This window comes from Solea solea, chromosome 1 (assembly GCF_958295425.1).
Source record: "Solea solea chromosome 1, fSolSol10.1, whole genome shotgun sequence".
NCBI classification, from domain to species: domain Eukaryota; kingdom Metazoa; phylum Chordata; class Actinopteri; order Pleuronectiformes; family Soleidae; genus Solea; species Solea solea.
Genome location: NC_081134.1, coordinates 24,841,151 through 24,855,233, shown reverse-complemented (window position 1 = coordinate 24,855,233; position 14,083 = coordinate 24,841,151). Strand labels below are relative to the sequence as shown.

The window sequence follows — 14,083 nt, the reverse complement described above, 5'->3', positions numbered from 1 at the left end:
GTGTGTATTTATGTCAGTCAGTCAGTCATCATCTACCGCTTTATCCTCCACCAGAGGGTCGCGGGGGGTGCTGTGCCAATCTCAGCTACATCGGGCGATAGGCGGGGTACACCCTGGACAGTTCGCCAGTCCATCGCAGGGCCACACACAGATAGAGACAAACAACCATTCACTCTCACACTCACTCCTATGGTCAATCTGGAGTGTCCAATTTACCTATCCCCACATTGCATGTTTTTGGACTGTGGGAGGAAGCCGGAGTACCCGGAGAGAACCCACGCACACACGGGGAGAACATGCAAACTCCATGCAGAAAGGCATATGTATGTAAATATAAATATGTATGTAAATATAAATATTATACACACACATATACATATATACATATATAGACATATAGATATATATTTCGTATGTCTCTAATATTTATGGGATGACCAGATGAAAATGTAGCAGTGCTCACTTTATTAGCAACACTCGCCTTAAGATAAGATAATCACATGTTACTGCATAACAACAATAATAATAATAATTATAATGATATATAATATAATAATGATAATGATATATTATTATAATAAAATAATATTTGTAATATATTATCGTTATTATTATTATTATCATTATTATTATATAGTAACGTCCAGCACTGTACACTGCTGCAACCTACAGATCAAAGGGCATCATGTCCTGTTTTTACTGCACCTTTCATTTAATATCTCTTTCATCCTTTGAAGTCATCCTTTCATCTTCACCCACACATTCACAGAGTGAACGCTCACGAGGGGAATAAACATGTGACTGTAGTTCTTCAGCGTGGAAACAGCATGGCAACATTAACGCAGACACCAGCAGGGGGCAGCACTGTGTGTGCCACGTTTTAAATAACGCGATCAAAAGAAACTGAGAGGAAACGTTTCAAAATATTTGAAGTTTGTTCAGAGGTAAAAACACAGGAGCGATAAACATAGTTCAACTTTATGGACACTGTACAGAGTGCACAGGCAGCGCAGGAGTGACGTCACTGCAGAGCGGTCCTATCAGAGCACAGTGTGAGCTCAGCTCCTCCTAACGTACGTCCTCCTCCTCCCGGTAAGTGAAGGGTCTCATCCCGCTGAGCCGGTGCTGAGCCGGTACTGACCCGGCAAAGAACCGGGACTCACAGCCCGGAGTTGTCACGTTAACGTTCGCCTCTGCTAACAGCTGTTAGCTCAACGGTCACAGTGATGACGAGAGTAACAGAGTATTTTTACTTTTACTTTCGCTCAGTGATCGATAACTTTGATAACATGTTAACCTCTTTGTCTGTGTGTGTGTGTGTCTGTCTGTCTGTCTGTATGTGTGTTTGTGTCTATATGTGTGTGTGTATATACGTGTGTGTATACGTGTATACGTATGTGTATACGTGTATACGTATGTGTCTGTCTGTCTGTATGTGTGTGTGTGTGTGTGTGTGTGTGTCGTGCAGAAGTGTTTATAATGAGCAGCAGAAACTGCAGACCATGGTGAGAAATACACACACACCATAACAAACCTATGACTGATGATGTCACTGATGATGTCACACGTTTCCTGTTTCAGGGCAAAGAGTCAATGTTCACGACTAAGAAGACGAGTGACCAGAGGACGAACTCAGAAGAGATGGACAAGAGACGAGGTGATGATGATGATGATGATGATTATGGTGATGATGATGGTGATGGTGATAATGATGATGGTGATGGTGATAATGATGATGATGGTGGTGATGATGATGATGATGGTGATGGTGATGATGATGTTGGTGGTGATGATGATTATGGTGATGATGATGGTGGTGATGGTGATGATGGCGATGATGGTGGTGATGATGATGATGGTGGTAATGATGATGATGGTGGTAATGATGATGGTGATGGTGATAATGATGAAGATGATGATTATGGTGATGATGATGATGGTGGTGATGGTGGTGATGATGATGGTGATGGTGATAATGATGGAGATGATGATTATGGTGATGATGATGATGGTGGTGATGGTGATCATGATGATGATGATGATGGTGGTGATGATGGTGATGGCGATGGTGATGGCGATGGCGATGATGGTGATGGTGATGATGATGGTGATGGTGATGATGATGATCTTTCTCCTCAGGATGAAAAGCTTCTGAGGTTGTTGGATGAGTTTGGATCAAACAACTGGCCATCAGTGTCTCTTCACTTCAAGGTGTCACATAAACACATACACATGCACACACACACACACACACACACACACATACACACGCATGCACACACACACATACATACACACGTACACACACATACACATGCTAACTCATAGTTAGTTAGTTGGTGCGTAAGTAAGTGAGTGAGTGAGTTAGTTAGTAGTGCATTAGCAGCACTCAGATGCTGACAGTGTTTTGGTAATCACTCAGACTTCCCCATGGGGAGTGCTAGAAGTTCCACACCACCTGATACTAAACCACAACAGGCCAAGTGACAATGTTTGTGTGTGTCAGGGTCAAAGGTCAGAGGTAGAGTGTAGGCAGCGGTGGCAGGAGATGAAGAATCCAGAGCTTGTCAAAGGTCCATGGACTCCAGAGGAGGACGAGAAGGTAAGGAGACCACACAGACCAGGCTCTAGCTCTGCCCCACTGTAACAGGAAGAGTTTGTGATGTCACCTCCTGTGCAGGTGATGGCATTGGTCCAGAAGTATGGCGTCAAGCGCTGGTCGCTCATTGCCAAACACGTGCAGAGTCGGAATGGGAAGCAGTGTCGTGAGCGCTGGCACAACCATCTGAACCCGGAGGTGAAGAAGAGCAGCTGGACACCAGAGGAGGACCTGGTCATCTGTCAGGCCCACGGCATTCTGGGAAACCGCTGGGCTGAAATCGCCAAGCAGCTGCCCGGCAGGTACATAGACCTTCTGGTCACCGGGTACATAGACCTCGCGGTTTGCAATATATATCGTCTACGATATTATTTTAATTGTTGTTTTAACGATGTGTGAAATCACAATATCGAGTATGTCGGAATCATTTTGCAAGAGGCCACACTGCATGATCCAGCCTAGCAGGATAGACTGTGGCGCATGTGCATGAGAACAGCAAGCTAAGCTAACGTAGCTGCATGTGCGGCTGAAGTTAAACACGAGTGAACAAACACAAACTCTAGCAGCCTCTGTAACCACGTGGTTAAACGTGGCTCCTCCTCCTAACTCGCATGGAGGTCGTTTGGCTTTGAAAACACTGACGTCACTCAAAAGACGTCACTCTGTAAACTATGTGGTAAAGCGGTCACCGTCAAAGACTCGACAAGGAATTTTTTTCACCATCTGTGAATGAACCAGCGCACAGAATTGGAAGAATGGAAAGAATGTGAAAAGCTACAGCAGGTCGATCAGCTAACTTACAACAAGAAAACACACTCACACACTCAATAAGTGATATGTGTGTCCACGTTCTCATGTTGATGAGTGTTGTTTACATTAGTTTAAAATGCTCTCATGATAGTTTTTGTTGCTCGTTGTGCAATATTTTATTTTAAGTAAGTTTAAGTTAATAAATAAGACCTGTTTTTCTTGAATAAGTTTGTTTTTTGTCAATATTATCATTAACATCTAATATAATATTAACAAGAGCAGCTGGTGCAACAGGTCAACAACAGGTCGTCAACGCTTTTACAAACATGTTTGAGGATTTCAAAATATCGCTAATTATCATTATCGGTAAAATCCCAATAGGTCATCAGATACATAGACCTTCTGGTCACCTGATACATAGACCTTCTGTTCATCAGATACATAGACCTTCTGTTCATCAGATAGATAGACCTTCTGTTCATCAGATACATAGACCCTCTGTTCACCTGATACATAAACCTTCTGGTCATTGGGTACATAGACCTTCTGGTCATCGGGTACATAGACCTTCTGGTCATCGGGTACATAGACCTTCTGGTCACCTGATACATAGACCTTCTAGTCACCTGATACATAGACCTTCTGATCACCTGATACATAGACCTTCTGGTCATCGAGTACATAGACCTTCTGTTCACCTGATACATAGACCTTCTGGTCATTGGGTACATAGACCTTCTGGTCATCGGGTACATAGACCTTCTGGTCATCGGGTACATAGACCTTCTGGTCACCTGATACATAGACCTTCTAGTCACCTGATACATAGACCTTCTGATCACCTGATACATAGACCTTCTGGTCATCGAGTACATAGACCTTCTGTTCACCTGATACATAGACCTTCTGGTCATCGAGTACATAGACCTTCTGTTCACCTGATACATAGACCTTCTGGTCATCGGGTACATGGACCTTCTGGTCACCTGATACATAGACCTTCTGGTCATCGAGTACATAGACCTTCTGTTCACCTGATACATAGACCTTCTGGTCATCGGGTGCATAGACCTCCTGCAGGGTCATATTAATGTTTGAGGACATTCAGGGACATTGTGATGTGGCTGTGTCTTGTCCTCAGGACTGATAACTCCGTCAAGAACCACTGGAACTCCACCCTCAAGAGGCAGGTAGAGCAGCAGGGACACCTGCAGGCCTTGCATCGTCACAACACCTCGCTCACTGCGTCCTCCATCCCCATCTCTTGTGGTGGTTCCACCAGCTCAACTCTCGTCCCCGCCCAGGTCACTGTCCACTCACCTGTAGCTCCACCTTCCAGCCATGACAGGCAAGCTAACAATGCTAATTCTCCTTCAGGCCATCAGTGCGTCCAGTGTGTCCAGCGTGTCCAGCGTGTCCAGTGTAAAGGACGAGTCCTTAGAGCAGATTGTGTGTAGCAGCCACACCTTTACATGTCACACCTGTGGCCCCGCCTCCTCCTCCTCTATGTCCTTGTCCTCCTGCACCTCAGGTTCCTCTCTGAGCATGTGTGAACTGACAGCACCTGTAGAGTCCACGGCAGAGGTAAGACAGCACTTTGTCTTGTTTGTTAAGGCTTTTATTTTGGAAGGAAGCTGAGTCACATGACTGTTCATTGCAGAAATTGTGGCACTACCGCACACAGGAAGTGACATCCTCCCTGTGCCGAGAGTACGCCACACCGTCCACGTCTGACCTGAGCGGGAGCTACGTAAGAAAACACGCACATTAACCACCTCCTGTGACCTCCGTTGACCTCTGACCTCTGTGCAGGCGGCAGGTGTGACCGAAAGGGGCGGGGCCTCAACCTCGTCCAGCAGGAGCAGCCCGATGGTCCTGAGCTTCTCACCGTCCGAGGTAAAGACGTTTAACCTTTAAGTGTTTACTAACACTTTAGTAACGTTAGTTAAGTGAAATGTTTCTCTTCCAGTTTCTTTATCTTTGTGACGTTGATGACATGAATTTGGAGCATGTGGTGCTTAGCTCCACCCCCGCCTCCGTCTCTCTGTGCTGCAGCCACGACGTGGACACACTGTACGTTGTCACTAGCAACAGACTAAAGAGCTGTTAGCCGCTAGCAGCTAAACTAGTGTTGTTGTGTCCAGGGACGCTGACATCAGTGAGACCATCAGATGTTTGTGGGCGTCGGCTCCACAAACACCGACGCCGCTGAAGATCAGCAATGAGGACGAGGTGAGAGGACAGAGAGGACAAGAAAAAATAGGGGACAAAATGTCCCCACCAAGATTTAAACACACACACACACACACAGTGTAACGTGTTTGTCTTTCAGGTTCAAGACGACTGTCTTCTCAGCTCCATGTCAAAGGTCATGACTCGGCAGGTTCAGGACTCGGTCCTTAGCTGTTTTGCACTGAACGGCCAGGTGGGGGTGCTGTGGTGCGAGTTGCCTCCAGAGGGGCGTGGTTTCAGAATGATTGAGGATTTTGTTTCCCTTTCTGTTTGTGCAGGCTCCGCCCTCATCATCGTCCTGCTGCTGAGTCGCCCTGGAAGCGATGAGTCAGCAGTCCTCAGTTGGATCAACTGTTTTATTGATTGATTGATTTTAAAAAACCTTTTTAACTTTATTTATTTCACCTGGTTCACTTTGTGACGCATTTGTTTTATTGATGGCGCTGTCTGTCGGAGGACGTAAAGGTCATGTTAGCTTAGCATTAGCCTCAGGAGTGTCTTGGCTGGTGTGACTAACACACACGTTATCGTCATGGAAACTCATGTTTATTTAAACACGCATTTGCTGTGATTGATGAGTTTTATTGTTGTGGCGCCCTCTGTCTGTCAGACCTTTATTTGTGCTGTAAAACTTTATTTAAATAAAGATGTGAGTGGACAATTGTCTTATATTGTATTTCAGTCCTAGTGATTCCTAGAAGTGAGTCGTAGAAGTGCCACAAGGGGGTGCTGCATCCTCAAAGTCATTCATGATCTACTGTTTCCTGTGTGCAGCAGTGTGACAAAAATTAAATCACAAGGGAAATATTGAGACAAACATCAGTGAGACTTTTATTTATTTCACTGTGATGTCATCACCAGTCCAAACAGGAGGAGAAGCGGCTCCCTCTTGTGGCTTTTACCAGACCTGCATCAGTAGAGTTTCATGGAGGCTTCAAACAGCAGGGCCAGGTCATCCTCAGTGTGTCCCCGAGGGGACAGTTTGGTCACTCGCTCCTAAAAAAATGAAACTTATTTGTGTCATTTCTCTTTAAAACATACAGAATATTTTTGTTCTTTCACAAACTCAACATATTTTTTTTTATTTATGTTGAAATGAAAAGAGACAAACCTGAGGGACAGTTCCTTTCACCAGCGCAGGGACGTCCTCTGTGCTGTAGCCCACAGCTGCCAGACCGTCCTCCACCTGCAGGTCAAACAGGAAGTGACGCAGCGTATCGGCCAGAACAGCACCGGCGTCCACCAGCTTCACCTGCCGGACATCTGCACCTGAACGCATCATCACACAACATCAGTCTGTGACTGCACCTGAACGCATCATCACACAACATCGCGGTCTGTGACTGCACCTGAACGCATCATCACACAACATCACGGTCCGTGACTGCACCTGAACGCATCATCACACAACATCAGTCTGTGACTGCACCTGAACGCATCATCACACAACATCAGTCTGTGATTGCACCTGAACGTGTCATCACACATGTGCACTGATTTTAAAATGGCATTTTTTTTGTCATATTTAATGAAGGGTGGAGTGGCTCAGTGGTAGACTGGTACCCTGTGTGCGAAAGACATCATGGTCGCAAGTTCGACTCTACCCCTGGCTGATTGTATTCAATTCAATTGTAAGTCGCTTTGGATAAAAGCGTCTGCTAAATGACTAAATGTAATGTGATGTAATGAAAACAGTGAACAGGTACCGAGGATCTCCGCAGCCTCCAGGTGGCGCTCTGGACACATGGGGGCAGTGAAGTTGAAGACAGCTGGAGATGTGAGGACGACTGAGAGCCCGTGAGGCTGAGGATGAAAACATGAGAAGATGAAAACATGATGTGATTCATGTTCAGCATCATTGTCTTCTGCTCACTCACCACCAGGGGGTGGTCCACACTGTAACCCTCGGCAATGTGAGTCTTCACGTTCCCAGCGATTGGATACGACATTCCATGACTGACAAACGCAAACAAAATGTCTGCGTTACCATAGCAATGCCCTGCTAACGTTTACAAAGCTAACGCTAACAGTTCATGAATCATTATGAACGTATGAATGATTACATTTACACTCACCATAGATGAACTCCAGCGTTTCCAAAGCCGATCCCTGCGAACACGCTGGCCAGGTGCATGCTGGACCGAGCCTCCACGTCCCCAGGGTCTTGTACTGATCTGCAATCAAACAATCAATCAATCAACCAACCAACCAACCAACCAACCAACCAACCAACCCAATCAATTAATCAATCAATCAATCAATTTCAAGAAGTGAGGAAAGTCTGCCGCAACCGATGATCTTAGAAGCTTGGCACACAACTCTCTCCAGCCGTCTTATCTTGTGAGGTTGTGTGACCGTACCAGACAAGCATGGAGAATGTGAGTATGCTCTCTATTGTGGATTTATAGAAGTAGGTCATGGCTGGTCGACTGAGCCTGAATTGTTTGACCTGCAGCAGGAAGTAGTCGCTGGTGGCACTGGCTGATTATAAGACTGGTGATGAGCTCCCATGATAGGGATTAATGGATGGAGGTCCAGAGGAACTTAAAGGAGGTGACCCTCTCAACTGCTTCTCCATTGATGGAGAGAGGGAGGAGGTCTCCTTTCTGAAATTAACAACCAGCTCTTTAGTTTTAGAGATGTTAAGGATGAGGTTGTTGTTCTCACACCACCTTAGTAGCTCCTCTACTTCACTGTGGTAAACAGTTTCGATGTTATTGGTGATAAGACCTACCACAGATGTGTCATCTGCAAACTTAAATAACAGTACAGAGTGTGAACGGCAAACATGTGTATACAGAGTACAGAAGAGGTGATAAAAAGCAGCCTTGGGGCGCACCAATGTTCAGGGACCTGACCAGTGAGACATGGTTTACCACCTGTCTCACTGTCAGGTCACATAGAAAGCTATATATCCATTTGCATAAAGATGAATTGACCCCCAGTTCCTGTAAAGTGTGTATCAATTTCACAGGGACGATGGTGTTGAATGCCGAACTAAAATCCACAAAAAGAATACAGGCATATGTGGATCTCGATTCCAGGTGTTGGAGGATGGAGTTCACAGAGGGACACTGCATCATCCACACTTACATAGTCTGTGATAGTCTGTGATAGCCTGTGATAGCCTGTGATAGTCTTGTGATAGTCTTGTGATAGTCTTGTGATAGTCTGTGATAGTCTGTGATAGTCTGATAGTCTGTGATAGTCTGTGATAGTCTGATAGTCTGTGATAGTCTGCGATAGTCTGTGATAGTCTGATAGTCTGTGATATTCTGTGATATTCTGTGATAGTCTGTGATAGCCTGTGATAGTCTGTGATAGTCTGATAGTCTGTGATAGCCTGTGATTCGTGGTTTTGCCACCTTAACTTTCTGACGATACTGAGGAATTAGGAGAATGGTGTTGTGGTCGGACACACCAATAGCGGCTCTTGCCACAGCGTGATATGCCTCGGGGATGGAGGAATAACATCAACATGGGATGTATCCAATCAAACAACAAATCAAGTAACCAACCAATTAATAAATCATTCAATCAATCATCTGGTTCTGGGTTTATTTACCGTTTCATGTACTTGGCGACCACATTAAGTGCGTGGCGGGACCATACGTCGCTGATTGGGTTGCTGCCCTGGTAGGCGGGGCGGTTGATGGGGTTGGAGGGGCAGGGCGCCCTCTTGTGGTACGGCAGAGCAGTGTATGACTCCAGGGCGTGGCTTAGAGAAATGATCAAATCACAAAACAGATTTGTGTATTTATGCTAATTTACAACAAAAATAAATACAACAGCAAATGTGTGCATTATATATACGTACAGTATATATACATACATGTAAATGTATATATGTATATACATGTATATACATATATACATGTATAAACATGTATACGTATATACATGTATACGTATATACATGTATATACGTATACATGTATAAACATGTATACGTATATACATGTATATATGTACATACATACATACATTTTTTTTTTACCCTCAATTGCTTTCATAATCAATCATGGTCAATACAATTCAGCTTTTTTCAAACAAAAATTTATTGTAAAAAACTCTTTAATGTCAAAGTGAAAACAGATTTCTACAAAGTAAAGTTAATGAAACAAAAATATATAAATAAATAAATATAATTGTTTGCATAATTATTCACCTCCTTTTTAATTAAGTGGTCTAATTCAATAGAGGTCCATCCAATTGTTGCCAATAGTCTCACAATTAGTGAAATGAAGATCACCTGAATGGTGTGGGTGTGTCTCAAGTGATTGAGGTATAAAACATCTGTGCGTGAAGGGTCCAGAGACTGGTTGATCAGTATTCCTGGCTACCATTACACCATGAAGACAGAAGAACACTCCAAGCAACTCAGGGAAAGGGTTATTGAAAAGTACAATTCAGGGGATGGATACCAAAACATTTCCAAGACATTGAACATCCCCGGAGTTCAGTGAAATCAATCATAAACTGAGTGACCATGCAAGTAGGAGACTAGTGAGAGAAGCCACCAAGACCCCTACGACTACTCTGAAGGAGTTACAAGCTTCAGCTGCTGAGATGGGAGAGACTGTGCATATAGCAACTGCTGCCGGGTTCTTCACTGTTGAAGAAAATTCATATTAGATCTCGACTAGAGTTCACCAAAAGGCATGTGGAAGACTCCATGGTCAAGTGGAAGAAGATTCTTTGGTCTGATGACCGGCTGCTGGCAGCCGGCCCTGGAAGGCTTGTAAAGATAGAGGGCAGAATGAATGCTGCAAAATACACCGAAATCCTGGGGGACAATCTTATTCAGTCTTCAAGAGAACTACGACTTGGGAGAAGATTTATTTTCCAGCAAGACAATGATCCAAAGCATACTGCAAAAGCTACACAGGAATGGTTTAAAAAGAACCAGGTAAATGTTCTGAAGTGGCCGAGTCAAAGCCCAGACCTCAATCCTACAGAGAATTTGTGGCTGGACTTAAAAGGGCTGTTCATGTCCGATACCCACGCAACCTGACAGAGCTGGAGCAGTTTTGAAAAGAAGAATGGAGCAAAATTGCAGTGTGCAGATGTACAAGACTGACTGAGACGTATCCACACAGACTCAGAGCTGTTACTGCAGACAAAGGTGCATATACTAAATACTGACTTGAAGGGGGTGAATAATTATGCAAACAATTATTTTTCTTTACATAATTTTGTTTCATTAACATTATTTTATAGAAATCTGTTTTCACTTTGACATTAAATAGTTTTTTTCCAATACATTTTTGTGTGAAAAAAGCCACATTTTATTGACCATGATTGATTTATGAAAGCAATAAAAGGGGAAAACATCCAAGGAGGTGAATACTTATATACATATGTATATACATACATGTATATGTACAGTTGAAAGCAGAAGTTTACATACACTATATAAAAAGACACGTATGCTTTTTTTCCTCACTGTCTGACATGAAACCAGACAATCACTTTTCCTGTTTTAGGTCTGTTAGGATTACCAAAATGATTTCTATTTGTCAGAATAATGAGAGAACCAGACGTGTGCAAGTCCACAATTCTCTTCCTGATATCTTGGCTGATTTATTTTGACTTTCCCATGATGTTACACAAAGAAGCAGTGTGTTTCAGGTGTGCCTTAAAATACATCCAGAGGTGTCTCTAATTAACTCAAATGTTGTCAATAAACCACACAGTGGGGCAGTGGTTAGCACTCTTTCCTTGCAGTGAGAAGACCCGGGTTCGAGCCCCGGTTGGAACAAGGGCCTTTCTGCATGGAGTTTGCATGTTCTCCCCGTGTGTGCAAGGGGTTTCTCCGGGTTCTCCAGGTTCTCCGGCTTCCTCCCACAGTCCAAAAACATGCAATGTGGGGATTAGGTAAATTGGACACTCTAAATTGACCATAGGTGTTGAGTGTGAGAGTGAATGGTTGTTTGTCTCTGTGTGTGTGGCCCTGCAATGGATCAGGGTGTACCCCGCCTATCGCCTGATGTAGCTGAGATTGGCACAGCACCCCCCGCGACCCTCTGGTGGAGGTTAAAGCGGATGATGATGACTGATTGTTGTCAATAAACCTATCAGAAGCTTCCAAAGACATGACATCTTCATTTGGGCTTTCCCAAATTGTTTAAAGGCATAATAATTTAAGTGTATGACTTTGAACAAAGTAATAAAAAAATTCTGCTTTTTTAAGACAGACTGACCAGAGGACGTCAAAGCCGCTGTTAGCAGCAACTCTCTCGGGCATGCTCAGTGTGTGATCCGGGTCCACGATGCCCAGCGTGGGTCTAATGGCTCTGCTGGCGATACCTGAACACAGAGAGCCAATCAGAGCTCACGCTGCCGCTGTGATGTCATCACTGCAGCAGGAAGTGAGTGTGATGTCAAAGGTCACCTGTCTTGGCTTTCAGAGGCTCGTAATCAAAGATGGCCACTCCTGTGGTCTCGCTGCCCGTGCCCGCCGTAGTCGGCACTAAACAGAGATGAAGACAGAGTTGACCTTTGACCCGGTGATAAGAAAAACATGTGCGGTCAGAGGTCAAACACCTGAGCAGGTGTAAATCTGGATCAAGGCCGACAACATGTCACGTGAAGACATGTGACATGCTGTCAATCATTGAACCTGACCCCTGACCTCTGCTCCCCCCCCCCCCCCCCCGTTTACCTGCGATGAGCGGCTTCAGCGTTCCGGTGACCGGCTTCCCTTTGCCGATCGGAGCGTTGACAAAATCCAGGAAGTCAGCGTCGGGATGACAAGCATACAGATTGGCTGCTTTACAGGTGTCAATCACTGAGCCCCCGCCCACTGCCACAAACACATCAAACGAGTGCGTCTTTGCAAAAGAGATGGCGTCCTTGAAACTGTGAGACAGAGGACAGTCAGTGTGCGTGTGTGTGTGCGTGTGTGTGTGCGTGCAGGTATTACTAATGTTGTGGGGACCTAAACCTGTTTCCACAGTCACATTATGGGGACTTGTCTTCCGTGTGTGTGTGTGTGTGTGTTTGTATGCGTGTGTGTGTGTGTGTGTGTGTAAGTGTCTGTGTGTGCGTGTGTGTGTGTGTGTGAATTCACCTGGTGTCTGTGGGTTCCACTCGGACGTTGTCGTAAACCTTGTAGTTGACGCCGCTCTTGGCCAGAGACTCAAGTACCGCCTTCACCGGGGGGAGGCGGAACAAGTTCCTGTCCGTCATCAGACAGACATTCCGGGCCCCGAGGTTCTGAAGATCCTGCAGGAGAACATGTGTTAGCATGAGGAGGAGGAGGAGGAGGATGATGAAGGTGAAGGTGATGAAGGTGGTTACCATGCCGATCTCTCTGCTGACTCCTCCTCCATATCTGATGTTAGAACTGGCCATCTGAGACACACACATATACGCACACACACACACACACACACACACGCACACACACATTTTTTTTTACAAAATAAAACAAACATAAAAAAATAAAAGTCTTTAAATCTACATTTACCTCGAAGGCGTAGTCAGTTTTTCTGACGGTGCAGGTCAAAGGTGAACCTGAAGAAGCACATTGTTAAGTGTGTACATGTGTGTGTACATGTGCGTGTCTGTTTGTGTGTACCTTGATGGAAGGTGTTGGAGTGAGCAGGACACCTGCACCTGTCACACACACACACACAAAGAAGATCATTCACAAAGACACACTTACTCTCCCACACCAAACCTCATGTTAAAAAAACATCACACACACACACACACACACACACAGGAGTTGTTGATCCAATGCTGCGTCCATCACTAAGTTCTAATGTCTGATTTGAATGAATTCAGCATTTCAAATATTTCATTTAGACTTCGCAGTGTCACAAAGTGACCACACGAGGAGCAGCAGCTAAAATCACAGATTTTCTCTATGAGCTTTGGTGTGGGAGAGTGAGTGCTTTACAAACTTCAGTTTCCTGTTGGAAAAGTCTGTCTAACAGTGAGATAAAGACGTGAACGTGTGACGTGGATATCGAGTATTTAGGTCAGTGTCTAAAACCTGTTGTGTTTGGTCACGACCACACTTTAAAAAACCCGAACTATGTCTTTAATCTGGTTCAGAATAAAGTTCTGGATCTCAAGGTTTGTTTAAAGGTCGTTGTGTCGTCGCCCCTCACACACACACACACACACACACACGAACCTGCATTTTTTACATGTTTTCTCACACAAGCGCGCACTGACGTGACGTCACTTGTATTTACACTCAAATGTAATGACGTTGATTAAACTCACGCTGCGTGCTCCAGCTGCCTGAGCAGCTTAACGACCCGGTCCCTTCCTGGTCCCGCCATGTCTTCAGAGTCCGGAGCACCTGCACCGACACACGGACTAACTCCGAACTGACGTCACGTCACGTGACGAGCCTGGAAACATTGCTACCGTCTTGTCTTTCAAAATAAAGTTGAAGTGACTTCGCTGTCGATAAAAGATGATATTCAGCGATGACGTCGGTAAAAATACTAGTTATAGTATACAATATAATAAAATAAAAGTTGA

At 44.6% G+C, this 14,083-nt stretch overlaps 2 protein-coding genes across 6 annotated transcripts; one reads left to right on the top strand and one right to left on the bottom strand.

Moving 5' to 3' along the window:
• The first annotated feature begins 662 nt into the window (after positions 1 to 662).
• LOC131465295 (myb-related protein B-like) lies at positions 663 to 6,242 on the top strand. 5 transcript variants are annotated; one of them, XM_058637838.1, is made up of 14 exons: positions 663 to 1,092; positions 1,469 to 1,505; positions 1,582 to 1,657; positions 2,140 to 2,211; positions 2,507 to 2,602; positions 2,651 to 2,901; positions 4,491 to 4,653; positions 4,727 to 4,933; positions 5,034 to 5,099; positions 5,162 to 5,245; positions 5,319 to 5,422; positions 5,494 to 5,581; positions 5,682 to 5,774; positions 5,860 to 6,242. In XM_058637838.1, exons 2-14 carry the CDS (start codon positions 1,480 to 1,482, stop codon positions 5,887 to 5,889), a joined length of 1,356 nt encoding a protein of 451 aa, XP_058493821.1. In that variant the 5' UTR covers positions 663 to 1,092; positions 1,469 to 1,479; the 3' UTR covers positions 5,890 to 6,242. The 5 variants fall into 5 exon arrangements, with proteins under 5 accessions (XP_058493821.1, XP_058493800.1, XP_058493840.1 ...); XM_058637817.1 differs by having other exon boundaries at positions 673 to 1,092; positions 5,010 to 5,099; XM_058637847.1 differs by having other exon boundaries at positions 678 to 1,092; positions 2,681 to 2,901; positions 5,010 to 5,099.
• A 144-nt stretch (positions 6,243 to 6,386) lies between these two features.
• Positions 6,387 to 13,915, bottom strand: adhfe1 (alcohol dehydrogenase iron containing 1). The gene is made up of 14 exons (XM_058637803.1): positions 13,820 to 13,915; positions 13,164 to 13,201; positions 13,053 to 13,099; positions 12,884 to 12,937; positions 12,654 to 12,808; positions 12,246 to 12,442; positions 11,976 to 12,053; positions 11,785 to 11,890; positions 9,147 to 9,299; positions 7,657 to 7,755; positions 7,459 to 7,537; positions 7,288 to 7,384; positions 6,693 to 6,850; positions 6,387 to 6,577 (listed from the first exon to the last, which is right to left on the bottom strand). The coding sequence occupies exons 1-14, from the start codon at positions 13,876 to 13,878 to the stop codon at positions 6,494 to 6,496; spliced, it is 1,404 nt and encodes a 467-aa protein (XP_058493786.1). The 5' UTR covers positions 13,879 to 13,915; the 3' UTR covers positions 6,387 to 6,493.
• Positions 13,916 to 14,083: the final 168 nt, after the last annotated feature.

Excerpts from the sequence above, each read along its gene's own strand:
- adhfe1 (XM_058637803.1), bottom strand. The coding sequence starts at position 13,878 with ATGGCGGGACCAGGAAGGGACCGGGTCGTTAAGCTGCTCAGGCAGCTG. Across the intron at positions 11,891-11,975 it reads GCCTCTGAAAGCCAAGACAG|GTATCGCCAGCAGAGCCATT; the intron begins GTGACCTTTGAC and ends CTCTGTGTTCAG. Across the intron at positions 7,385-7,458 it reads GTGTGGACCACCCCCTGGTG|CCTCACGGGCTCTCAGTCGT; the intron begins GTGAGTGAGCAG and ends TTTCATCCTCAG.
- LOC131465295 (XM_058637817.1), top strand. The coding sequence starts at position 1,480 with ATGAGCAGCAGAAACTGCAGACCATG. Across the intron at positions 1,506-1,581 it reads AGCAGAAACTGCAGACCATG|GGCAAAGAGTCAATGTTCAC; the intron begins GTGAGAAATACA and ends TTCCTGTTTCAG. Across the intron at positions 5,100-5,161 it reads CTGACCTGAGCGGGAGCTAC|GCGGCAGGTGTGACCGAAAG; the intron begins GTAAGAAAACAC and ends ACCTCTGTGCAG.